We start from the raw sequence: 24,813 nt of genomic DNA on the forward strand, positions 1-24,813 counted from the left end.
CACTGCTTTTTTTTTTTTTTTTTTTTTTTTTTTTTTTTCCCTTCTTTTTAAAACAAATTCATAAAATTTATGTAAAAGGAAAAACGTAAGCTGTATTCTGAAGGGGTGGCCCCCATAGATAAATTTGCAGAGCCAGGGGAGGAGAAGTACATACATACATACATACATACATACATACATATATATATATATATACATACATATATACATACATATATATATATATGTGTACATACCTATATATATATATATGTGTACATACCTATATGTATGTATCTGCATAAAGCCTTGCTATTAAAAGAAGGCGACGCGTGTTCAAGAATACAGCACTAGTTGAGAACCTCCCATTTGTTAAGAGCTGATAAATCTATCACAATTCTTAATTCCTGCTTCAGAGCACCCTATCTGTCCCTTCCCTTGTGACATTATTTATTTTATTTCCAAAGCTGTAAGAGTGTTAGTCCCCTAGCTCATTCGTCACGTGCGACCATTTGAAAGTGAATAAAACGGATAAGCAACACCAAGGGTAAAGAAAAGTAGGAAAAGTGAGAAAAGCTGAAAAAGTGAAAGTTTGTAAAAAAAAAAAAAAAAAAAAAAAAAAAATCTAGGACTAAATTTTGCACAAATTTTAGAATAAAGGAAAATTTTCTTCCATACCTTCGGCACGAGAATACATAGAAAATTTCCTCAAATGTGAAGGAGCTTCAATCAGACAAAGTCAACAGGAAAGTTTCCCCACTGCAGAAGAATTGAAAGTAGGAATGTCCCACATTTTTCTGCTTGAAAATCACAGTGCAATACAGGAACCTGTGAAGTAGGGAAAATTTTATGTTCATCTATTTTTGCCATGAATTCTGCTATTTTCTCGCTGCACACATATTTTCATATGAATTAGAAGCTGAGTTAGAAACTGAGTTAGAAACTGAGTTAGAAGCTGAGTTAGAAGCTGAATTGGCACCCCACTTGGCAGAGGAATCCTCCTCGAAGGCTGTGCACCTTGACGAATGGAGTGTAGTTCCTTTCACCATATATCAGGGCACAACCAAGATATTCATTCATAGAGAAAGTAAATCACACATGGTGTTAGTGAAGAGGAACGGGAATCGTCCTCTGCTGAGGTATTCCAAATTGATGAGACTCTTCTACATAAGAAAATATTTAGATAGAAAATGCAGAGAATCGAAAAAGGAGAAGAAGACAGAGATGCTGGGGAAGACACCCAAGCTGGAGAAGACCCCTTTAAGTTGTGAACCTCTCACTTGCAGGAGTAAGAAGAAAACCATATCTGAAGGTACACCAGAAGTGATAACATTTGAAGAACTGGGAGTAGAAAGTTGGTTAATTAAAATAAGCAAAAGTGTGCAAATTAATTACCCAACAAAGATACAACAATTGTGCTTACCATACATTATGAAAGGAAATAATGTGATTGCAACATCAGAAACAGGGACAGGAAAAACCATATGTTATTGTTGGAGTATCTTACAAGAATTAAATAAGAACTTATTTGGAATATTTGCATTAGTATTACTTCCAACAAGAGAATTAGTAATACAAGTTATTGAACAATTTTTTCTTTATGGATTTAAAGTAGGTATAAAAGCTATTTCATGTATAGGAGGTTTTTCTCTCATTGAACAGAGGAAAAGTGTACTAGCGAAACCACACATCATTGTTGGTACCCCAGGTAGAATGAGTGATATTATAAATAATTGTGAAGATGTAAGAAATTGTTTTAAAAGATTAGAATTTTTAGTTTTAGATGAAGCAGATTTGTTATTGCAAAAATGCTATGAAATGAATTTAAAAATAATTTTAGAAAATTTACCAAAAAGTGGTAACCAAGACATTGGAGAAGGAAGAGATAGAAGTAGCATAAAAAGAAGGAGAACTCTTCTCTTCAGTTCTACCATTACTGATTCGTTGAATCTTTTGTTGGAATCATTTCCAAATGATAACTTAATTCTTGTAAATGCTAATAAAAAACAAAAACCACTAAAAAATTTGGATCAGAGATATATATATATAGACGAAATTGCGCAGTTAACATACTTGGTTTATCTGTTAAGGAATAAATTAGCTGATCAATCAGGTATTATTTTTACTGACAATTGTTATAGATGTGAATTAATATATACTGTCTTATCTATGTTGGGAAAATTTTCTGTAGAATCTATACATTCATCAAAAGATCCCAAAAAGAGACTAGCTACTTTAGCAAAAGTAAAAAATGGGTTCTGTAAAATTTTAGTAGCAACAGACATAATCAGCAGAGGTATAGATATTCCAAAAACTTCATTCGTCATAAATTTTGATTTTCCAAATGATGCAGTATTGTATATTCATAGGATTGGAAGAACTGCAAGAGCAAACAGAAAAGGATTAGCCATATCTTTTGTAGACAAGAGAGATATCAACTCATTCAATCACGTTAAGCAAATTATGAAAACAGCATTGAAGTTATATCGTATGAATAAGAAGGAAGTTCTTCAAGATATGTTTAAAATTGGTCGAGTCCTTAAGAAAGCTGAAATGCTTCTCAAAGAACGAGAAGATGTGCGCTTAGAAAATAGACATATGCAACGATTTTTACACGATTCCATGTGAACATTTGGCAATCGTCATGATGGTTCTGTGGGGAGGGAAAAAGAGAGAAAGAGAATGAAAAATACATCTTAGGAGAGTAAGATATATAACTTTACACACATAAGGCTTCTTCAAATATTCCCACGTCCCACGAAGACATCTTTACCAATTTCGCTTCTATAATAATTACAAAAACATTCTGGAAACTTGCCTGTACATGTGATACACATATATACGTGTATGGAAAGGGTTTTCATACCTATCTTCTCTGTGCACCCACGTAAAAAATGTAGACATCCATGTGTGTGTTCATCCAGTGTGCATATGTAGAGTTGGTTTTTTTTTTTTTTTTTTTGTAACCCAGTTTGTTTGCTTTGTTTTTTTTTTGGTAACGGAGTTTGCTTTTTTTTTTTTTTTTTTTTTTTTTTTTTAATTTATTTTTTTTTTTTTTTTTTTTTTTTTTTTTTTTTTTTTTTTTTTTTTTTTTTTTTTTTTTTTTGTAACTGAATTTTTTTTTTTTTTTTTTTTTTTCTTTTTTAATTCATTCTTGTTGAAAAAAATGTGAAAACGAGGAAACCCTCTCGCGCATATTCTCATTTTAAAAAAAAAAAAAAAAAACAGGCACACGTCCAAATGTATAACAATTTTGCATGTAATTCATATTGTTTTCTCATCATAAGAACATCATTTTTTTTCACACAAAATTAACCGACATGGGAGGTTATATTATTATACTCCTGTTGAATTCAAATTTTTAACAAATTCGACATTGGCTTTAGCATACCCATAAGGAGAGAAGAGAGAGACCTCATGTGTTATCCTATGTTATCCTATGTTATCTTATGCTATGCTATCCTATCTTATTTTGTCTTTTGTTATCTTATCCTATCCTTTCTTACACATTTTGGGAATGGTTAATTCATAAAAAAAAAATATATATTCGCCTTTGGATTGCTGTTCTGGCACATACAGGAAAAAAGCATACTACGTACAATTGGAGGAAAAAGTAGAGAATAATATAACCCAATATGATGATGGTCATTCCATGGAAAATAACCTCACACAACATTTTATATACTATAGGAAAATGTGATATTACAGAAAAAAACATGAAAAATTAAATATTCCTTTTTTATGCAAATTTATTGGGGACTTTTCTTTACTGTTTTTTTTTTTGCGTAATTTGTGTTTTTTTTTTTTTTTTTTTTTTTTTTCACGCTCATATGTGACACATTTTGAGATCAAGGAAAAAAAAAAGTGCATTTTACACCATTTGCTTTTTTGTGCAAAGTATGCAATTTTTTCTCCTCTTTTGGTTTAACTTCATATTTTAATTTTTTGTAAAATATGCATATTACGGACATATCCATTAATAAAGCATGTACATGAACAGAAATGGCATCGCGAATTTGGCATACGTTTCACAAATTTTAATTCATTTTGTTTCAAGCATTTCACTTCATTTCAAATGCTTCATCTCTTTTATCTTTGACACAGGTAGGTATACACTTACATATGTATGTCTGTCATGCCTCTGCGTCACTTTAAACTGGAACTCTGGCCCATGTAACCTCCACTTGAATGCCACAATCACCAGATTTTTTTTTTAATTAGCAAAATTAAATGTTACTTTATACTATTCTTTACTCCGTTTTTTACTCCGTTTTTTACTCCATTTTTTACTCCATTTTTTACTCCATTTTTCTCTCCATATTTCTCCCCATTTTTCTCCCCATTTTATTCCCCATTTTTCTCCCCATATTTCTCCCCCTTTTTCGCCCCATTTTGTGCTTGATTTTTTTTCCACGCCTCGTATTTTTTCTTCTGTTATGCATGCTATTGACGAACACACGCAAAGGGAATCGAGGAATTTGCATGCTGAGGAATAAACAAAATAAGAACCACTTAAGTAGCACTTTCAATTTTATTACTCACCTTGAGAGGAACAGGGACTTGAAGAAATATCCAATCCATGTGCTAAAGCTTGCAGGTGGTAGACTTGAACAAAAAAAGGGGACAAATAAAAGGGGTCATTTTCACCTGAACGTTCAGAAAAAAAAGAGAACACACGTTTTGGTATTATTATTACATATGATGTGTGTACAGAAAAGTAACATGTCTGGAAAGGAAGAAAATGGTTCCACATATGGTCTAGATGGTGACTCTACAATCGGTCAAGATGGTAAAGCAAAGTGTCAAAAAAATGGTTACGACATCCCTTTGAAATCAGAACCGAGAGAAGAAATAAAAAGCCAAGTTATTAAGAGAGAGAACACTACAAAGGAGGGTACTTTTGTGAAGAACAAAGCAATTTGTAAGAAAGGGAAAAAAGGATCCAACCAAAAAGTAAAAACAAAAAAGAAGGAGACAAAGAAAGAACCGGGAAAAGCAGGACATAGTGTGGTGACCTACCCTCCAATCCCCCAAAGCATGGACGAATTGTGGAATGATTTTGAAAGAATAAAAGTATATGCAAAAACAACAAATGTATATCTTGGAGCACATATATCAGCAGCAGGTGGAGTACAGAATGCACCAATAAATTCATTCAAAGTTGCTGGACAAGCATTTGCTTTATTTTTAAAAAATCAAAGAAAATGGGATAGTCCAGGATTATCATCAGATAATATAAAACAATTTGAGGAAAATTGTAAAAAATATAATTTGGACACCAAATATATACTACCCCATGGTTCATATTTAATTAATTTAGCCAACCCAGATAAAGAAAAAAGAGAAAAATCTTATTCATCATTTTTAGATGATGTAAAAAGATGCGAACAATTAAAAATAAAACTTTATAATTTCCATCCAGGATCAACTACTGGATTATGTTCTCTAGAAGAAGGAATTAAAAATGTTGCAGATTGTATTAATAGGGTTCATAAAGAAACATCTGATGTTGTAATAGTTCTTGAAAATTCAGCTGGACAAAAAAATTCTGTTGGATCCAAATTTGAAGATTTGAAAAAAATTATTTTACAAATTGAAGATAAAGAAAGAATTGGAGTTTGTCTAGATACATGTCATACCTTTGCAGCTGGGTATAATATAAAGTCATATGCAGATTTCGACAATGTAATGAAAAAATTTGATGAAATTGTAGATGCATCTTATTTAAAAGCTGTTCATTTGAATGATTCAAAATCAGATATTGGTAGTGGTTTAGACAGACATGAAAATATTGGAAAGGGTAAGTTAACTTTGGACACCTTCAGGTACATTATGACATCTAACTATTTTAAAAAAATTCCCATAATTCTTGAAACTCCAGATGTCACTAATGATGAATCTGTTTATAAGTATGAGATACGCTATCTTTACGAGTTAGGACTCAAGCAAGATTCCCTTGCACATGCAGGTGGACTAGAGACGAAGTAAAACGTGTCGATTTGGTATTTCTCAGCTCTCCCTCGGTTACAGGTGCGTAGGCAAAGAAAACAAAAGCGAGAAGAAAAAGCGTGCAACATCCGACACACTCGTGGGGAGAAACCTATAACTTCGTGCACACTCGTGGAGAGCAGTTCACAACTTCGTGCAGACACAGCCCACCTGTCAAGGAGCCGAAAGGAAATCGTCCAAGTCTGTCAAACGCTGATCCCCGAGACGAATCAAATATTCTGTGAAATTTCTTGGGAGAACAGGGACATGTCTGTCTTGTTCCAATTTTGTAAAAAAGTACTTGGAAACAAAGCGAAAGGGAAGAACCATTGATTCTTTTTTATTTCTCAAAGGTATTTCTGGATTATCAACAAAAGGAATAGCATCCAATTCGACATTATTATTTAAAATGATGTGACAAACTAGTACAGCTGTGTTAGTGGTCATTTGCATATCTCCTAAATTTCTCGAAAGAGTAAATTGACATTTTCTCAAAATGGAAGTCCTATCATCAGATGGCACATTCCCTAGTATTCCTCCAAAGAGTAAAAAATCCAAATTTTTTTTATCATCACATGTTAAAACATCTTTTGCTTTCATGTCTAGGAGACATATTCTCTTCCATCCGAATTTTTCTCTCAATTGGTTAATAGGTTGTTGATAACATGTAGGTTTATGCTCCTTTGATATAGTGCTAAACTCTTTGTCAAATTTTGTAAATATGACATTTTCGTCCTTTACTGTTTCGCATATGTGTACATACTCTAGTATGCACCACTCTTCCAGTTCATCCAAATGTTCCACAATGTACTTGGGGCCAGGTGCTATCCACCCCTGACCTTCGCTCGCCTCGTTATGCATACACGTGCGTGCACAAGAGAAAAGGTGATGTGGTATGCACACCACAGTGAGTCAATGCATGCATGTAAAAGTGAAATGTACACATATATTCGCACATGTATGTGAATATATATGCGAATATATGTGAATATATTCCGTGTAGGCTGCTTAATTTTTTAAACCTTAAATATAGCTCGTTCCAAGGGTATGTGCCAATATAACTCTCTACAAGAAGAAAAATCAGAAATGGAAAAAAAATAAGGCTACGCTTAGGTTTTCCCAGTAGCTCTTTTCTTTTGCTTTTGTTTTATTTTCTTTCTGTGATCTTCTTTTTCTTTCCTATGATGTAATTTTTTTTCCCCCTCTTTTTTTGGCACATTTTTACCTGACCTGTTCAGAATTTTATCTCACTTTTTTGCATTTAAAATGGTTTTTTTTTTTTTTTTTTTTTTTTTTTGCTAATTTGTTAAGGCGATTTACATATTTCTGCTCCGAAATGAGGCAGAAAATTAAAAAAAAAAAAAAAGAAAAAAAAATTACATCATAGGGAAAAGAAAAACAGTGTGGCAAAAAAAATATGCAGAAAACTTTTCTTTTTAAAATTTTAAAAGGTGATAAAAAAAATATATGACGTCAAATAAGGAATAAAGAGGAAACAATAGCACAAAAAAAAAGAAAAAAAGAAAAAGAGAAGAGAAGAGGAGAGGCAAAGCAAGGCAAAACAAGAAAAAAAAAAAAAATAGTGGCTAAACAAGAGTGGACTAAAAGGCAAAAAATTAAACGTATGCAAAAGGCATGTCGTAACCCTCATCTTATCGAACAAAAGTAAATAATGGGTGGGTGGTGGAAATTTTCTTAAGTACTTATACCTATGCATGTAACATTCGACATACTAACATATGTGAGAAAGCATAGTTTGGGAGAGGGGGAACATAGTATACTATTTTTTCACCCTGATCTCCCCCTAGTTGGCACGACAAAGCGTACATCCATTAGCTGTGATTTACCTTATCAGCTGAGTCGAGTCGTATGTTTTGCTTAAATTTTGCACACAGTTTGCAGTATTTACATTGTACTCGATTACCACACCAAGCTTTGCACCCCATGGATTTCGAATATTATTTTATTCAAAATGAGGAAGAATCGGAACAGGTGAAAGGAGCTAAAATGGAGCTGCACAAAGTGCTAAAAAGAAACAGAGAAAGGAGTAATAAGACAAGTAAGCCAATGAAGGCAGCGTCCAATATAATTTCACTAATTGGTGCAAAGAAGGATGAACCAAAAAAAGGATCTTCATCATCACCATCATTCGTTTGTGATGATGATGATGGTGATAATTCTAATGTGAGAAAAAGGAACCTCGAGAAAAAGAGTAGTTCAATCCGATCAAGCGGGCATGTATCAGAAGATGGATGTGAACACTTTTCAAAAAACAGGCATAATTATCCCCCAATGGGTAATCAGTTAACAGGGCCCTTGTCATCAAAGGATGAAGAAAAAGATACCAATAAGTATGCAAATAAGTATGCAAATAAGTATGCAAATAAGGATGCAAATAAGGATGCAAATAAGTGTGCAAATAAGTGTGCAAATAAGGATGCAAATAAGTGTGCAAATAAGTGTGCAAATAAGGATGCAAATAAGGATGCAAATAAGGATGCAAATAAGGATGCAAATAAGGATGCAAATAATGGTGCAGCATCATTTGATGAGGCCCAAGGTGCACTTCTGTGTAGTGGAAAGAGAACAGTGAACGGAGAACACTATAATGTAAACATGTCTGAAGGGAAAATTAGACATGCTAACGATTTAGGGGAAGGGCCACTTGAGGAGACTCGAAAAAATAAAAGAAAATTTAGTGATGTTAATGCTTCACTAAGTGACAAAAAAGGAAAAGGGATGATGTCACTCATGGCAACAGAAATGTCAAGGGTGATGAGTATAGATGAAGGAAAGTCAACTCTTCCATTAGACAGTAATAATAACATGAAGAATCTTAACAACACCAGAAGTATTAGGAGTGGAACGACAAAGAAGAGGAAGAGTGTCGAATGTAGTGACAGAACCCGAGGTGAAAGCTACAGTTGCATCTCAGGTAGAAGCAGTAGATCAGACTCATCATCCTCGACAAGCTCTTCCTCCTCCTCTTCCACAGATTATTTATCACAGTATACAGAGAAAAAAAATCTTAAAAGACGAACCGAGGAGAAGCGTCTTAAGAATGAGAGAAATGAAAGAACAACCACACGAGAACCACATGGTGTTATTACTTCCAAAGGGAGAGACCAAATGGATCCTCCAAAAAATCGTCCTTCCTGTTTTCAAGAAAAACAAAAAGAACGACATAACCAGGTTGATCAGGTAGATCAAGTTACGCAAGCTGATCATACTAACCAAGTTAACACTGCAGTGGATGAAATAAACAGGGAAAAAAAGAAATATAGTGGTGGTTTGGTTCTTCAGAAATTTAAGATAAATTATCAGAATCTTACAGAATTAGAAAAAAAATACTACAAGTACATGATGAAGAAATTACATGTCGGTTATGATTACAAGAAACAGATATTTTACACAGATGACACATTTACAAAATGTTTTATTGAAAAGATCGAAAAAGAAAAAGGAAAATTTAACTACCTTGGATATATTGAATATGCTTGTTTTTACATTCTACAATGGTTAACACCAACAAAAGAAGAAAAATTATTAAAGGAGAAATCTTTATTAAAGTTAGAAGTTATCGTAAAGTCTATTTTTCCAGATGCAAAAATGGAACCATTTGGATCGTTTATTACAGGTTTGTCCATACCTGGAAGTGATATAGATGTGTGTTTCTTAGGAATTATAATAGAAGATATTGAATGCTTACTTATAATTGCATATACATTAATAAAATTAGAAATGGTTGCAGATATTCGCATTATAAAAGATGCAAGAGTGAAAATATTAAAATATACAGATAAAGAAACAGGGGTTCAAGTAGATGTATGTATAAATCAAAAATCATCAAGAGAAACAACAGATTTTATAAAAAAAAAAATACAAGAATATATATATTTAAGACCGCTTGTAATACTTTTGAAATTTTTCTTAAATACAAGAAATTTAAATGAAACATTTATTGGTGGAATTGGTTCCTTTCTCCTTTGTTGTATGGTTTTACATTTTTTACAACTTCATCCATCTACATTCGACACAACTGTATTTAATAATACATATTTGATAAAATTATTAGTTGAATTCTTTAACTATTACAGTATTGATTATAACTTGGATTATAATTGTCCTGTTTTAAGAGGTCTTGGACATACGATGCCACGATATATGAGAAAAGAATTTGAAAAAAATGGACGTTTGTGTTTTGAAAATCCAATAGATCCATCCCTTGATATTGGAAAAAATTCATACAAAATTAAATATGTCTTTTATTTATTTAGTCATAATTTATGCACACTCATATCTTTAATTATGGGGCTGAAGAAAAGTGGCCATCAAAAAGCTCCTTTCGTGCAGAATAATTCATATGCAGAGAAAAAAAAAATAAATCAGCACAAATTTAGTCATGATCATGATCATAATAATAACCAGGAGAATTATAAAAATAAATATGTTGAAGCAAGTAAATTTAATGCAACTAGTTATTCCTTTCCACTGTTCTTTGGCAATTTTTTCAATCCAGATAATATTGTTTTTACAAAAAGGAGAAAAGTAGACTTTCCAAACCCCAATTGGAACATGAGTTATTTTGATTTTGCTTTAACAGAAGAAGAAAAAAAAAAATTATTCGAAATGGTCACAGATGATTTTATATCATACTTTGACATGAATACACATGCAGACTCGATACACTTGTTTTCTGCTCTCGAAAAAATTTTCTCCTTCTCCCTAGACTTGTACAATAACGCTTTCAGATTCAACTGTGCCAATTCAGTGGAATAATCGCCACACCTTTCTCTTACTATTCCTGAGTTATTTCATTTGTGTTTTTGCATAGTATCTGTGTCTAGGTTATATATATATATATATATATATATATATATATATATATATTTATACCTCTCCTTTTTTTTTTTTTTTTTTTTTCTCATTTTTCTCTACGTGCTTTCATTTTTTTCTGGCATTCGATGCATTTACTTCTTCCTCTCCCCCTTAACCATGCAGAAAGCGCTTTGCTGCCAAGTGCACGTTTTGATCGAACAAGGAACTTGTTATAATTCCATTGTGTTCATATAATGGGTTCAACAATACTTTAATATAATTTTCATAAACTGTTTCAAAAAAAGCTCTGATATTGTCATCTGATGGGACATAACAAACAGTATTATTCATAGTAGCAGTAGTACTGCTGCTTAAAGTGCTTAACTCATTTTTATTTTTATAAAGTAGTAAAAATTTTATATGACCATGGGTACAATATGCTGAAACTGAATAATTATTAAATGAGTCGATCGTTTTTAGAAACATATTTGTATTTTTCCATACTAACACGTCTAGAGAATCCAACGATTGGTGAATTATAAACTGAGCGAGATGTTCAGATATATCTTTTTTTCCATTTATGGTCAAATCTGCTTCGTACAAAGGTATGTCACCTTTTCCAATTATTGTAAGTACGTAAACCTGATACACAATTCCAGGGTTACTACTACTAACACTGTTTCGATTCATCCTGTTTTTTTTTTTTTTTTTTTTTTTATTTATTTTTTTTTCTCTACCACTTCAGCTGAGATGATGAATTGTGTCACCAAATATAAGGTAGATAGATCTTTTCTTATCTCACTTTGTGAGCTTCTAATTCCATGTGGATTTTTCAAAAAAAGTTTTCCCCACACACACGCAGCAAATTAAAGCATGTCATTTTTTTTTTTATTAACCAAAAAAATAAAGCGAACAGATAAGCGAAAAAAATATATAGAGTAACGTGCAGCAATGTAAAATTTTGGTCACTCACAAGTGCGTTAACTTTTACACGGAGTTGAAAAAAATAAAAAAAAAAAAAGCATGACAGAAAAATGAAGTAAAATAAAGTGAAATAAAATAAAACAATAACATAGTAAAGAGCGAAGAAAAAAAAAAAAAAAATGAACAAGTAAAAATAATGTCATGCATGTTTAAGGCTGTTCTATAATTTAATTGACACAAAAATAAAACAACCCATGTCCAAGCCTTAGCCATATATAAAAATACTAGATCCCGTTATAGAGCCTCTCCAATTCTTGAAAATTTCTAGTTTTTTTTAGGATTAATCTGATTTTAAGTTTAACTCCTGGTGCAAGAAGTATGAATAATGTAGCTCCCGAGCTCTATTTCTTTTCTGCTTTAAATGTGCATAAAATCTACTTGTTTCAACATAGACATACCAAATCGGGTCTCTTCTATGTACAAAATTATCCAAAGATAGCTAGAGTAGTTTGTAAAGAGAGCAAATCAGATGCATGCTTTGCTACTTTTTAAAAACAATTCAGTGAGGATGAATGTGGAAGGGATCACCATAAATAAGGATAAAAATGATTAACCAAACTGTTTGGCAGCAGAGTTGCCTCTTTAGTCGCACTGTTTTGTAATTGCACCTCGCTGCAACTGGGTGGTTGGTTGGTTGGTGCCTCATTCAAAATTCTTCAACTTCGGAACAAACTTCTTTACCTCCCTTTTTACTTCTACCTTTTTGTTTAATTTCACATTTACTTTATTTTTGTCAATGAATATGGCATTTTTTTTGGCCTTTTCTAGCAGGTTCTTTATGTCTGGCTCCTGCTGGCTTGATTCTACGAATGGTAAAGTGATGGGTTCAAGAGTGATACGTGCAAGAGTGAAACACAATGCAAACGCATGAATTATCAGAATGCAACGTGCGTGGGAATGCACCATCCTATTTTTATGGACTTACCCGATTCACCTTCAGCTGGTGCAGGAGGGGTATTTTTAGACAAAGACTTTTTCAAAATTGCAGAAGGATCCACAGGTTTAATCTTCAAAAGGGTAAGCATCTTATTTTTAATTGATATTTTTTTCTCTAAACGTTTTTCTGTGTTAGTGGATCCTCCTGCTTCTGCTTTAGATGTCATCAATCCCTTTGCCTGGTGTTCAGGTGTTTCAGTATTGGCAGTTGCAACCTCTGCCTCGGTGGTGTTACTCTTATTCATTTTGTCTTCATATGTTGACACATTTTTCACATCACTGTTCGCAGCACTGCTTACAACATTTTTCATGTTAAGAGGTGTTGTTATTTTTAGTTTACTTGCTCCCACTCCTGTTCCTTTTGAAAGGCTCTTTTTTAAAGCAGGTTCTGCATCTGAACTTTTATTTTCTTTCTCCTTAGATGCAGTAAGTGATGTTTTCAAAGGCAATTTATTAAAAAGTTTGTTTAAATTTTCCTTTTTGGGTTCTACTTTAATTTTCAAGAGAGGCTTTAATGATTTGCTACTAATATTATTGTCTTTCACATCATTTACATTTTTTATAGAATCAGTTTTTGTCAATTCTGCTGAGTTTGCTTTTTTTGCCAGTTCTGCTGAGTTTGCCTTTTTTGCCAGTTCAGCTGAGTTTGCCTTTTTTGCCAGTTCAGCTGAGTTTGCCTTTTTTGCCAGTTCAGCTGAGTTTGCCTTTTTTGCCAGTTCAGCTGCGTCTGCTTTTTTTGTCAATTCTGCTGAGTCTTCTTTTTTTGTTAAATCTTTTTTTCCTGGAAAAGGTAGCTTAATTTTTGTCACTCCATCTTTCATTACGGGCAGACTTTTTTGCACATTTTCCACTTGTTTTAATGAGGTTACTTGTTTCTTTTCAGTAGATTCTTTTTTTACTAATTTTTGTTCATCCGAGGATACATTATTTTCTTTATTGTTAGGAAGAGGTAAATTTGTTTTTAAAGGTTTCCCTAATTTATTTATACTTCCTCCAACTGTTACAGTAGAGCTATTCTTGCTACCTGAATCTTCTTCACTACTCCTTGGTGTTCCATTTTTCGATTCAAATTGTTTCGCTAAATTTTGTATTCGACTTTGAACTAGCGATGATGTGGTACTTTTTCCTATTAATCCTATGTTTACTCCTTTCTTCTGAATCACATCAGGGACTGTTGTGCTTTTATTGTTACTATCTCCATTTCTGCCAATAGTGTTATTTCGTTTAGAAAGTTCTTTTTGGTTCTTGAATTCCTCTATCTCGGTTTTTGCCTTGCTACTGCTGTCAGAAGATCCGGCTGTAGAGTAGGGATAATGTGGAAAAAAAAGAAGAATCGATGTGAGTAGATTTCATTCATCTGAGGGGTAGAGCTTTGTCTCCTCCACACTTTTTGCGTGTTTATTCAATTTTTCTTTTCAACTATTCATCGTTTCAACTTCCCAACTTTTCAACTTTTCATCCTTTCAACATTTCACTTGCTCTCGCACGCATGCAGTGATTACTTACCTGGATCACCACTCTTAGAAGTGTGTGGCTTGAAGGTGACTTTCTTTCCTCGCTGAAAAAGATTAGTTCCCTGGGTTTTGTTATTAACTATCTGTATTTTTGCTCCTCCCACGGTGGAAGGTAGATCCTGGTTCATGGTTTGAGGAGATAGAGATTTTTCATTTTTTTCCTGGGTAGACTTGATGAGAGGGGATTGTTTTTGAAACATAACTTTGGCATTATTATCTCTTATCATATTGTCACTCGTTGCTTCTTCATTTTTGGAATTAGGATCGTGTAAAAGTGGAGAAGGTAAAGATTGCTTTGATTTCCTGAACATTTCACTCGGAAGAATAGCATTTTTAGGGAATGGAAGGACAGATACATTCATTTTTCCAATTATTTCTGGTTTAATATTTACATCTCTAGAATATATATCCCATGATGCATCTTTTAATAATGTTTTTTCACTTATGAATGAACACCTTGATGTTCCAATTAATGCTTTTCCATTAACATCATGTACATCTATCATAAAACTTGGAACACATCCTGGATTTTTCTGAGGCAAAGAATTTAAATTAATTGTATAATCAATGTTAAAAATACATTTCCCTCCATTTGCAATTCCATTCATATCTCTTGGTTTTGTTACTCTATTACTGTTTTGGATTGCAGAAGCACTTGTCTCATTGTCATATCTAACAACACAAATAATTCTTGCATTTTCTTTTTTATATTTAATTTCGAGATATCCAATTTGAATATCAAATCCTTGTAATTCTGCACTTATTATTTGACTCATGCTTGGTTTGTAAATATATTCATTTGATTCTGCTTTCTTTTGTTCTTCTGATACATATTTGCAAAAATATCTGTCATCTATGTTATTATCTTTGGAATTATCTCGGTTGTAACTACATCCATTTTGTCTTATAGAATCAGAACGACTGCTCCTAGAAGATGCGAAGGGATGCATATTCTTTTCATATAAATCTTCTATATGATTATTATGAATATATTGTTTCCCATGCATTTCTTCATGACGAATAGAACGAGAAGAAGGGGCTAGCCATCCATCAGATTCAGACGGTATCAATGGAGGGATAGGAGGAATTGGAGGACTCATAAATTTCCCGTCTTTTATAAATCCAATAGATTGATAATACAACATTCCATATAATGAATTAATACGAGGATCAAGTGTCCTACATGGGTATATATAATCAAGTAACATTTTCATAATATTTCTCTTCTTGTTAATATCATTAGTTTCAAATTTCACTTCAGATGCAACTTGTGAACAGACACCAGCAAATGACTGAACTAGTGTATCTAGCTGGATGTACAATAAATCAATACGTCTTACTGTGTCTATTAATGAACTCTGATTTTCTTTTATGTTATTCAATTTGTTTTCTAACTTATCAGTATATATTTTATTCTTTTGCAAAATAGTGTATGTATGATTCATTTCTTCATTCAAGCGATAATTTTCCTTTTCACAATTATTTCTTTTTTCTTTTTCTACTTTGTACAAATTAAAATAATATCTAATTTTATCTTCTAACCCTTCTAAAATATGTTCAATGATTTCGGGTTCTGGTCTTATTCTTCCATGTACAGTATCAATAGTCAGGTTGTATTTGTTTCGTTCCACATCATCCAAGTTTTTTAAAGCATCATTCCACACCTTCACTTCTTCAACACTCTTTTTTTTTTTCTTCATTGCTTCGGTTTGTGAATGAAGTTATACCTTCTTATGAAGGTTGTAATGTAGATATTATGCAAAGGGAAAAATGCACAACTCTTCTTTTTCTTCAGATATAGAAGCAATTATCTCCACACCTGTTTACACTTTTTTGGAGACAATGATAATTTCTCGGAAAAATGTGAAAAACAGTTTGAATAACACACAATTAAAAAAGGATGGATGAAATAGAGAAGACAATGTTTTCACCAAAAAAAAAAAAAAAAAAAAAAAAAACAAAAGTTATGGGAAAAAAAAAAAAAAAAAAAAAAAAAAAAAATAATAAATAAAAAATAGGGAAAACCCTTTAGATATTAATAAGTTAAATAAATAGACAAATCGGTGTAAATACAGACGTGTACACACAACTATGGATTCATCTTGAGTGACTTCACTGGGAGAATTCTCAGTGTTGTTTCAAGCGAAATTGTAAATTATCTTGACAGAGAGGTTGAAAGGTGGCTGTTAATTTCGGATTCAAAAGCGGTTGCCAATTTGACATTTAAAAGTGGATACTAATTTGATATTCAAAAGTGGACACTAATTTGATATTCAAAAGTGGTTGATAATGTGAAAATACAAAACGTCCTTTAAAAGAGCAAAACAAGGGGAAGATATTAAATGATCCCAAGTAGCGAAGGAGTGGCTGGTGTTGCCTGTCACCTTTGGATGATTGGCAAAGTGGCTGTTTTCTTGAAAAACATTTGCAACAAACGAATGCAGAAAATTAACGCAATGCAAAGTGGCCAAGATGAATGTGCATCGGTTAATTAGAGCAACACAAGGACCGATCTGCTCATTTGCATATTCGCAAACGTGCAAATGTTCACATGTGTGTATATTTACGTACACTTGCTCTTGCACATATATTTAGATTTACACTTGCACATATATGTAGATTTACACTTGCACATATATTTAAATTTACACTTGCACATATTTTTAGATTTACATATGCGCGAATATGAAAAGGTGGCCCCAGGGGTACCCGAATTTACACATAAACAATTTGTGAACGCGCGTAACTGTGTTCAGGTATATCGAAGTGGAAATTCTTTTTGGATAAAATTTCCACCAGAAGTTTTATTTTTTTTTATTGCAATTTGTGCTGCAATTTGTGCTGCAATTTATGCTGCAATTTATGCTGCAATTTTTGTTGTTATTTTTATTGCTCTTTTTGTTACTATTTTTGTTACTATTTTTGTGACTATTTTTGTGACTATTTTTGTGACTATTTTTGTGACTTTTTTAATTTAGATTTTTTTTTATTTTTTACACTTTTTTGTGTGAGAAAGGTTCAATTCATTTTAATTCTCCATTGTGTGTTTTTAAAATCACGCAAAATGGTTGTAGACGTTTAATTCTGTTGCATCTTTCAGTTGCTGATAGAACAACTTGGATAATCATTGTATTTTTTCTACAACTTCGTTTTTTCTTTGATCAGTTTGGTACTTTATGTATATTCAATTTCATTTTTCTTGTGAATTTTTTTTTTTTTTTTTTTTTTTTTTTTTTCACGCATTCAGGGGAAAATGCACACACAAAATTGTCCTTTTTTTTATTTTTTTATTTATTTTTTTTTTTTACTCCTCTTGTTCAGGTAATTTTTGCAGGAACACGTAAAAATGTTTCTATTATCAATTTTGGCTAGTTTTTTCATGAAATTATTATGACTGTTCAGGTGATATTTTGAACAATTTACGAATTCGTTTTCGTTTTGAGCATAGTGTTAACCATTATTTATTTGAGTACGCAAGTTGGTGAATTGGCAAAGTTATAGATGCGTCATTTGTATACATATGTTCATTGCCCATTTTTTAGACACAACAACAAAATAAAAACGGAAAAATAGCACTAAATAAATGTGCTAGAAAAAAAAAAAAATTCTCATAAAATTCTCATAAAAACGCTTGAATAGCTACTGCTTTATGCGTGATCACGAAATAACCAACGATATTCCCCAGAAAATCGCTGCAACTGTCAAATCAAGCAGCTCTAAAACATGAGACATGAGAGAAGAAGAAGAAGAACTGGGTCCCCCAATGTTTGCATTGATAGCTAATAAAACTCCATCCACATGTAATATCATGTGTGATGAATGCTTTGACAAATATGTTGAAAATAAAATAAAAAAAAAAAAAAAAAAAAAAAAAAAACACAAGCTAAATGAATAGTCAGCAAACATATCACTATAATATGGTTAACTGTTTTTTGCAAAAGACATATAAAATTTTCACACAGATTGACATACCTGAAAGGGATAAATAATAAATTCTTAAAAAGTTTAAAACCGTTGAGTAGTATTCTATTACTCTAAAATGTATATACGTAACAAAATTTACTATTTTGCTACGATTTTTTACTACCCACAAAATAAGCTGTGCAATGTAGTTTATACAGAATAGATAGGTAAAGGTAAGAATAAAATAAAATATACGTTTTGAATTTACCAACCTGTGCAACATATGAAACGCAAAACTGATATATATTTGGCCTCACAACCACGCACTATTTTTATGGTTAGTCCTTTTATGATCATTACAACTAAGAAGTCACATAAAATTTTGTTCAACAAATCGTAAAAAAAATATACTCGCGTACGTGTACCGTTCTGAACAGAAAATTTTTGTTATTATTTCTGAACGATCCGTACGATATATATTAAGGAACATCATAAAGGAAGTCTTTTATTTGTTCCTTCATTTCTACCTCTATGTGTCCTTATGCGGACTTCATTTTATTATCATTTTCTTTAAACATATAATCATTGGTATTAGGATAAGGACACTGATTCTTCCACATGGAAAAAAAAAAAAAATAAAAATATATCAAAACGCTTGAATAATGGTAAAATGATAAAAAATAATGTTGTAAATAAATCTTCTAATACATACATGCTCCATCTTCCCACACTACATAAACCTAACAAGTCATGAATTTCCATAAATATATTCATTATTTTAAAGAAAAATATCTTTCGCTAACTGGTACGAAGTGAGATCAGCGACAAGTGTTTTTTCCCGGGGAATCGAACATGAATACAGATCCCAAAAGGCATAACTATGCCACTACAAATTAGTAAATTATAAATGGATTTATTTATTTATTTTTTTTTCTTCTTGTACCTCTGAGTAACTAATTACACTTTCCTCATTTATCCAGTATGTTCAGATACAATTATTTATTTATTATTTTTTTTTTTTTTTATACATTTAGACGTCATCATCAGGGATATGCATAGAGAGTAAGACAATATTCGTTTCACACTTGAGTCTACATATTCCTTGTCTTCAGTTTTAAATTCACATATTTGCATTTGGAATTATTCCCAAAATGAAACTGAAAAAATATGCTTTCGGAAAACTTTTCCATTTTGTACTAAATTGAAGATATACAAATATAAAAACAAATTACATGGGGAACAACAAAAGCGTTATTCCGTATGAGTTCATTCATCACTTGTATTTTTGCAACAGCTTTATTTCCTTCTTACAGGTATTAAACGTTTTACTTTTTTAAATTTTTCGTTGTTTTTGTTTTTATTTTTGGAAAAGGTTGAAGGGGGAAATACATGGTGTACATAATCATTGGCATTTAATTATGCTTGCAGTGTACGGCATGGCTTTTTTTTGTCTCTTAAACAATTTAGATTTAAATTGCTTAAAATGAAGTGTAATATTGCATTAGGGTTTTTGTCACTCATTGGCACTTATCTTGTGTTGAGTCGTTAAGGGGGCCACATGAGGATCACCGCTGTTGGTGGGCCTTTCAGCTTGTGAGAAAGTCGTGAAAAAATAAGAAGTAAAAAATGTAAAGTATAAAAAAAATAAAAAATTTAAAGTGTGCAATAAAAAGTTTTTTTTTTTTTTTTTTTTTTTTTTTTCTTTTTAACAACTTTGTTCCATTGTACTGACATATTTTCCCGTCTTTCCATCGAACTTTCAAAAATGGGAATGTAGATTAAGACGAGCATTGTGCTGTGACTGAGATGGTGATAAGGAGGGATTTTTATTTTTTTTACAAGGTGATAGAGTGTAGAAACGTTTACATTGTGCACACATGTGTAAGTCCAAGCATATATATATATATATAAGCATACACAGACAAGCACAAATGTATTCATATATGTATGCGTTGTTGAGGAATGGGTAACAGACCGACGTATCTTTTCACTCTAATCAAAGCTGCACTTGTGTTTGTTAGCTATTCGCTACACAATTTGGTATGGGAATATTTTTTTAAAAACTAAAAAAGGGTCAGAAAGTTTACGATGTTTTTTTTTTTTTTTTTTTTTTAAAAACTAAGTAGACTTCATAAATTCCTTTGCAATGAATTCATCTACACTGGCAGGAAAAACCTTAGCTAATTTCATAAAAAAAAAAATAAAATTAAAGTATGAGCTGTTCAGACAAAAGTGAGAAAAAAATAAAATAAAAGTATGAACTGTTCAGACAAAAGGGAGAAAAAAAAAAAAAAAAAAGTAAATTATCCAATTGCTTTCACATTAAGGAATTTCCTCCTTTATATTTCAAGGTGGAGACATGGCGATACTTGCAACATATATGTGCAATTAAAACACTTTCATCAAATGTGCATACATGCATATTTATATGCTTATATGTCCCCTTTTGCTGCTAACTGAAATACGTCGCTGGACGTATATAACATTCCTTAACCATTTTTCCTTAAGAGAAAAAATGAATCATCGACTAAATAAACTACTTCGCAAGAAATAAGAATAGAAAAATAATGGACGAACATGTTAGCATGTCAAATGGGAATGTTGGGATGGAACACGTAAGTAAGTCGTATAGGTGGCTGTAGATCGTAATAATCTGCTTGAACTACCTTAAGAGAGTACAAATTGGGAGAGACATATTATCAAAATTTTATTCATCATTTTTTTCCTCAAATAATGCCAAAGGAAAGTTCATAAGCTTGGCGGTCTCACATGATGGTATAACACATTAATACAGTGGGGCCACTATTTTGCAAATGTCCAAATTGATTAATTTTTTTTGAAACAATTTAGATATGACTACACGGGTTTTGTTCACACGTTTTGGAATCCTGCGTGACTTTTTCTTAGCGTTTCGTTCAAGCCACTTGAGGCCTCTTCGGCTACTGCGTTGTTCTGTTTTTATTTTCGCCTCCATTTTGGCTCCATATTCATTTCCATTTCGATACCATGCCAACTTGCCTTTTTTATATTTTTGCGTTTCCTCCATTTGTGCACACCCCATATGACCTGCACTTTTTTAGAATTTTTTTTTTTTTTTTTTTTTTTTTTTCCTTGAGGCAGAATGGAACAAAAAGAGCATGGAAGAAGGTAAACAATTATACATAATTTACGTATATGTAATTCAGAAAAGAAAATATTTCCCGAGCCAAGTATACATGTCAAATGAGCATATATATATATATAAATATATATGCGTACACATGAATACACGTATAAAAAGTATACATTAATTCATATGGATCATTGTACACTCCTCTTTCACCCGGACTTGATGCCGATCTAGCACTTCCCGCAAAATGATAAATAGATGGTACAAATGGAAATCAAAATTCTGACGGTATCAAATAACCGTGTTGAAATTAGATTTCTAGTTTCAAGGAAATAACTTTGAAAATTAAATCTGCAAAAAATGAATAATCAAATGATTTCTTTCATCGCACGTTAATTGTACATTGCGATACCGTGTTTTTTTAAAACGTGGGAATTTGAAGAATTCCGCGCACCCAAATTGGGGAAGAGGAAGAAAGGCGGAAGAAAAGAGGAAAAATAGAGAACTAATAGAAGACTAACAGAAGACGAAATAGGACGAAAAAAAAAACAGTTTTTATCCACCTTTTTTTTTCTTCTCACCCCCAGCTTCCTTTCCCATTGTGGGAAGGAAAAATCATAAAATAAATTTTTGAAAAATGCCATATATTGACAAGACAGAGGAGTTCTTCAAAAAGGTTGAAAAGTTAAGCAATGTCAACTTCAATTTGCGGAAGGGTAGAAGTATCTCCCAAGATACAGAGGTGAATGAATTGGCCTCCAAAATTACAGACTTGCTACACAGAGGGAATCAAAAGTTACAGCAGTTAGAGAAATGTTAGTATCGAAAACGGTTTTGAAAAAAAAAAAAAAAAAAAAAAAAAAAAAAAAAAAAAAAATGTATCATCACAGTTTGGTATCATCTATACGCAACAGTTGTATAACTTCTTCGTGTTGACAAAATAACACCACACATATAACAGAACGAAAAAGTGTCAAATATGTTCCTTGGAAACAGCATGTGTTTCTAAATTGTAATCGCTTGTATCCATTTTCTAGATGTCACATAAATTTAGTTCTTTCGCATATTATGCACGGGTTCATGATGAGTGGTTCCGTCTGAACGAGAAGTACATTTTTTTTTTTTTTTTTTTTTTTTTTTTTTTTTTCCCTATTCTTTTTATAAGTACTTATACTTTACACGAATTTTTTTTCCCGCACTAAAAGGTGTCAGGCAAAAAGGAATTTTCAATGACAAGACGTCACAAATAGAAGAATTAACATACGAAGTTAAACAAGCCATAACAGATACCACAAACGAATTAGATGGACTTACTGAATATGTCTGTAACCTTAACATTAGCAATCCTCAAGGGAAAACACATTTGGATAATATTATCTTTTCTTTAAAAAATAGACTTATTGAGTTTACAAAGAAATTTAAGGATGTTCTCCATATTAGGAGTGAGGTATGGCTGAGTAATATCTCAAGGGCTTATTTGAAATGCATTTGGAACTCACTACTTTAGGTGGGTATTATGAGTTGTGTCTTTTCACATGCATAAATAAGTTCGATGGATGATACACAAAAAAAAAAAAAAAAAAAATCATCATTGATAGTGGACCTCATTTTTGTCTTATGGGTGAACTTTTGATACATATAATGGATTTCCTACAAAACGTGCTCATTTTTTTTTTTTACATTTCCTTTCTTGTGCTTCCCCTTCAGCACATAAAGAAACAAGTAAACCGTAGAAAAATGTATTCCTACACAACAACAGAATCGACATTTAGCAACGAAAATTACAAGTTTACTCCTATTTCTGATATTGATATTGAAAGGTATATTATACACACACACATAACTGCATGCATTTATTATTAGTAGAATAATTTTACCAAAAAAAAAAAAAAAAAATATTCATATACGTCGTGAAGGAGAAAAGTCTCTTTACATTTTTGCAAAGAAGAAATATTCTTGTGTTCCATACTGTTGTATTTTTAAAATGATTTGTACCGTGTACGTGCAATTTATACATATGCATATTTATTTTTATTTACTTCTTTATTTAATTATTTTTTTTTTTTTTTTTACGTCTTTATTTATTTATTTTTTTTTTATTCTTTTATACTGCCTTTTCAGTGGGCAGCAACAAACGCTGCAAATGCCTGAACGCTCGTCCTACTTGCATTCGAGGGCCGATGCTATGGAAAATATACAAAGAGTAATCGGAGACTTAGCGCAGATGTTTCAAAAGGTTGCAACCATGGTAACTCAACAAGACCAAATGATTCAGCGTATTGATGAAGATATCGATGTTTCTTTATACAACACAATGGAGGGACAAAACTATCTCTTGTCATATTTTAACCGTTTAACTTCTACTCGGACGCTCATACTCCAGGTAGGAATTTTTCCTTATGCACACAAGTAGAAGTGTTCATATATATGTAAAAATGTGAATACATAGCGGTATCATGTTTCATACAGTGTCTATATATACACCCATCCTGCATATGCACATATATATATATATATATATATATATATATATATATATATATATATATATATACATATACGTATTTACATATATGTAATCCCACAATATATGCACTTTCCCGTCGCAGATTTTCGCTTGCATTTTCATCCTGATAGTATTTTTTGTATTGTTCGCATAACAAGTCCATACAGCTTTTCAAGGACATGCTAGTTGGTTAATGCTACTTTACCTTTTCATTACTTTGTTCTTATCGCCATACTGGAAAAAAGTTCAAAGGATATGCACATATGTGTGTACACATATGTTTATACATATGTTGTATGCATAGCTTACGTAGCACCCTTTGATGCACTCACTTTTATAAATCATAATAATGTTCATTTTACCCTTTTTAAATTCAATTTTTAACAGTTAATAATTTGATTGACTCAACTCGCTTGGATGACGAGTCTCCTTCGCAACTTATCCCCACCCAACCATTTTTTTTTTTTTTTTTTTTTTTTTTTTTTTTAGTACATGTCGTTTTTACAGGCTTATATATATGTACATATATATTTGTTCTTAGCATATAAACATATATTATTTATTAAATATAATAATTCCTACATTTTTGAAAAAGAAAATAAAAGAATTCGTAGAATTCATGTCTTGTGGTTTCCCCATTAATGTATGTGTACACATGAATTTTTTTTTTTTTTTTTGTGCTTTTACACCCATACTTATTTAAATTTAAACACAAATCTATGATCAAATGTGTTTTAAAATTTTTTTTTTTTTTTTTTTTTTTTTTTTTTTTTTTTTTTTTTTTTTTTTTTTTTTTTTTTTTTTTTTTTTTTTTCTTTTTTTTTTTTTTTTTTTTTTTTTTTTTTTTTTTTTCCCCACATAAAAATATATATTTGTGCCTATCCAAAATATATTGATCGTATTTCTTAAAAATATGAACATGCATAAATTTTATATTTTATTTATGAAAACATTTCAGTTATAAAAAAATTAAAACATTATGAAAATAATTCTAATTTATCCATTTGGACGGAAAAACAAAAATAGTATGGCATGGAGCGTTAAGAAAAATAAAGCTGACACATAGGCTTACCCTT

The 24,813-nt window shown here is 31.6% G+C and overlaps 7 protein-coding genes across 7 annotated transcripts; 4 read left to right on the forward strand and 3 right to left on the reverse strand.

Moving 5' to 3' along the window:
- Positions 1-828: 828 nt before the first annotated feature.
- Positions 829-2,607, forward strand: PGO_122380 (DEAD/DEAH box helicase domain containing protein; the record flags this gene model as incomplete). Its single annotated transcript, XM_028689029.1, has 1 exon — positions 829-2,607. The coding sequence occupies one exon, from the start codon at positions 829-831 to the stop codon at positions 2,605-2,607; it is 1,779 nt and encodes a 592-aa protein (XP_028544830.1).
- A 1,812-nt stretch (positions 2,608-4,419) lies between these two features.
- On the forward strand, positions 4,420-5,967 carry PGO_122390 (apurinic/apyrimidinic endonuclease Apn1; the record flags this gene model as incomplete). Its single annotated transcript, XM_028689030.1, has 1 exon — positions 4,420-5,967. The coding sequence occupies one exon, from the start codon at positions 4,420-4,422 to the stop codon at positions 5,965-5,967; it is 1,548 nt and encodes a 515-aa protein (XP_028544831.1).
- Positions 5,968-6,141: 174 nt separating this feature from the next.
- Positions 6,142-6,828, reverse strand: PGO_122400 (SAM-dependent RNA methyltransferase; the record flags this gene model as incomplete). Its single annotated transcript, XM_028689031.1, has 1 exon — positions 6,142-6,828. The coding sequence occupies one exon, from the start codon at positions 6,826-6,828 to the stop codon at positions 6,142-6,144; it is 687 nt and encodes a 228-aa protein (XP_028544832.1).
- Positions 6,829-7,911: 1,083 nt separating this feature from the next.
- Positions 7,912-10,746, forward strand: PGO_122410 (hypothetical protein, conserved; the record flags this gene model as incomplete). Its single annotated transcript, XM_028689032.1, has 1 exon — positions 7,912-10,746. The coding sequence occupies one exon, from the start codon at positions 7,912-7,914 to the stop codon at positions 10,744-10,746; it is 2,835 nt and encodes a 944-aa protein (XP_028544833.1).
- Positions 10,747-10,956: 210 nt separating this feature from the next.
- On the reverse strand, positions 10,957-11,475 carry PGO_122420 (trafficking protein particle complex subunit 2; the record flags this gene model as incomplete). Its single annotated transcript, XM_028689033.1, has 1 exon — positions 10,957-11,475. The coding sequence occupies one exon, from the start codon at positions 11,473-11,475 to the stop codon at positions 10,957-10,959; it is 519 nt and encodes a 172-aa protein (XP_028544834.1).
- Positions 11,476-12,411: 936 nt separating this feature from the next.
- On the reverse strand, positions 12,412-15,919 carry PGO_122430 (hypothetical protein, conserved; the record flags this gene model as incomplete). Its single annotated transcript, XM_028689034.1, has 3 exons — positions 12,412-12,572; positions 12,695-14,002; positions 14,212-15,919. 3 exons carry the CDS (start codon positions 15,917-15,919, stop codon positions 12,412-12,414), a joined length of 3,177 nt encoding a protein of 1,058 aa, XP_028544835.1.
- Positions 15,920-21,868: 5,949 nt separating this feature from the next.
- On the forward strand, positions 21,869-23,891 carry PGO_122440 (syntaxin 5; the record flags this gene model as incomplete). Its single annotated transcript, XM_028689035.1, has 5 exons — positions 21,869-22,046; positions 22,437-22,678; positions 22,939-23,051; positions 23,353-23,614; positions 23,841-23,891. The coding sequence occupies 5 exons, from the start codon at positions 21,869-21,871 to the stop codon at positions 23,889-23,891; spliced, it is 846 nt and encodes a 281-aa protein (XP_028544836.1).
- Positions 23,892-24,813: the final 922 nt, after the last annotated feature.

Source organism: Plasmodium gonderi (assembly GCF_002157705.1).
Source record: "Plasmodium gonderi DNA, contig: Chr12, whole genome shotgun sequence".
Classification (NCBI taxonomy): Eukaryota; Apicomplexa; class Aconoidasida; order Haemosporida; family Plasmodiidae; genus Plasmodium; species Plasmodium gonderi.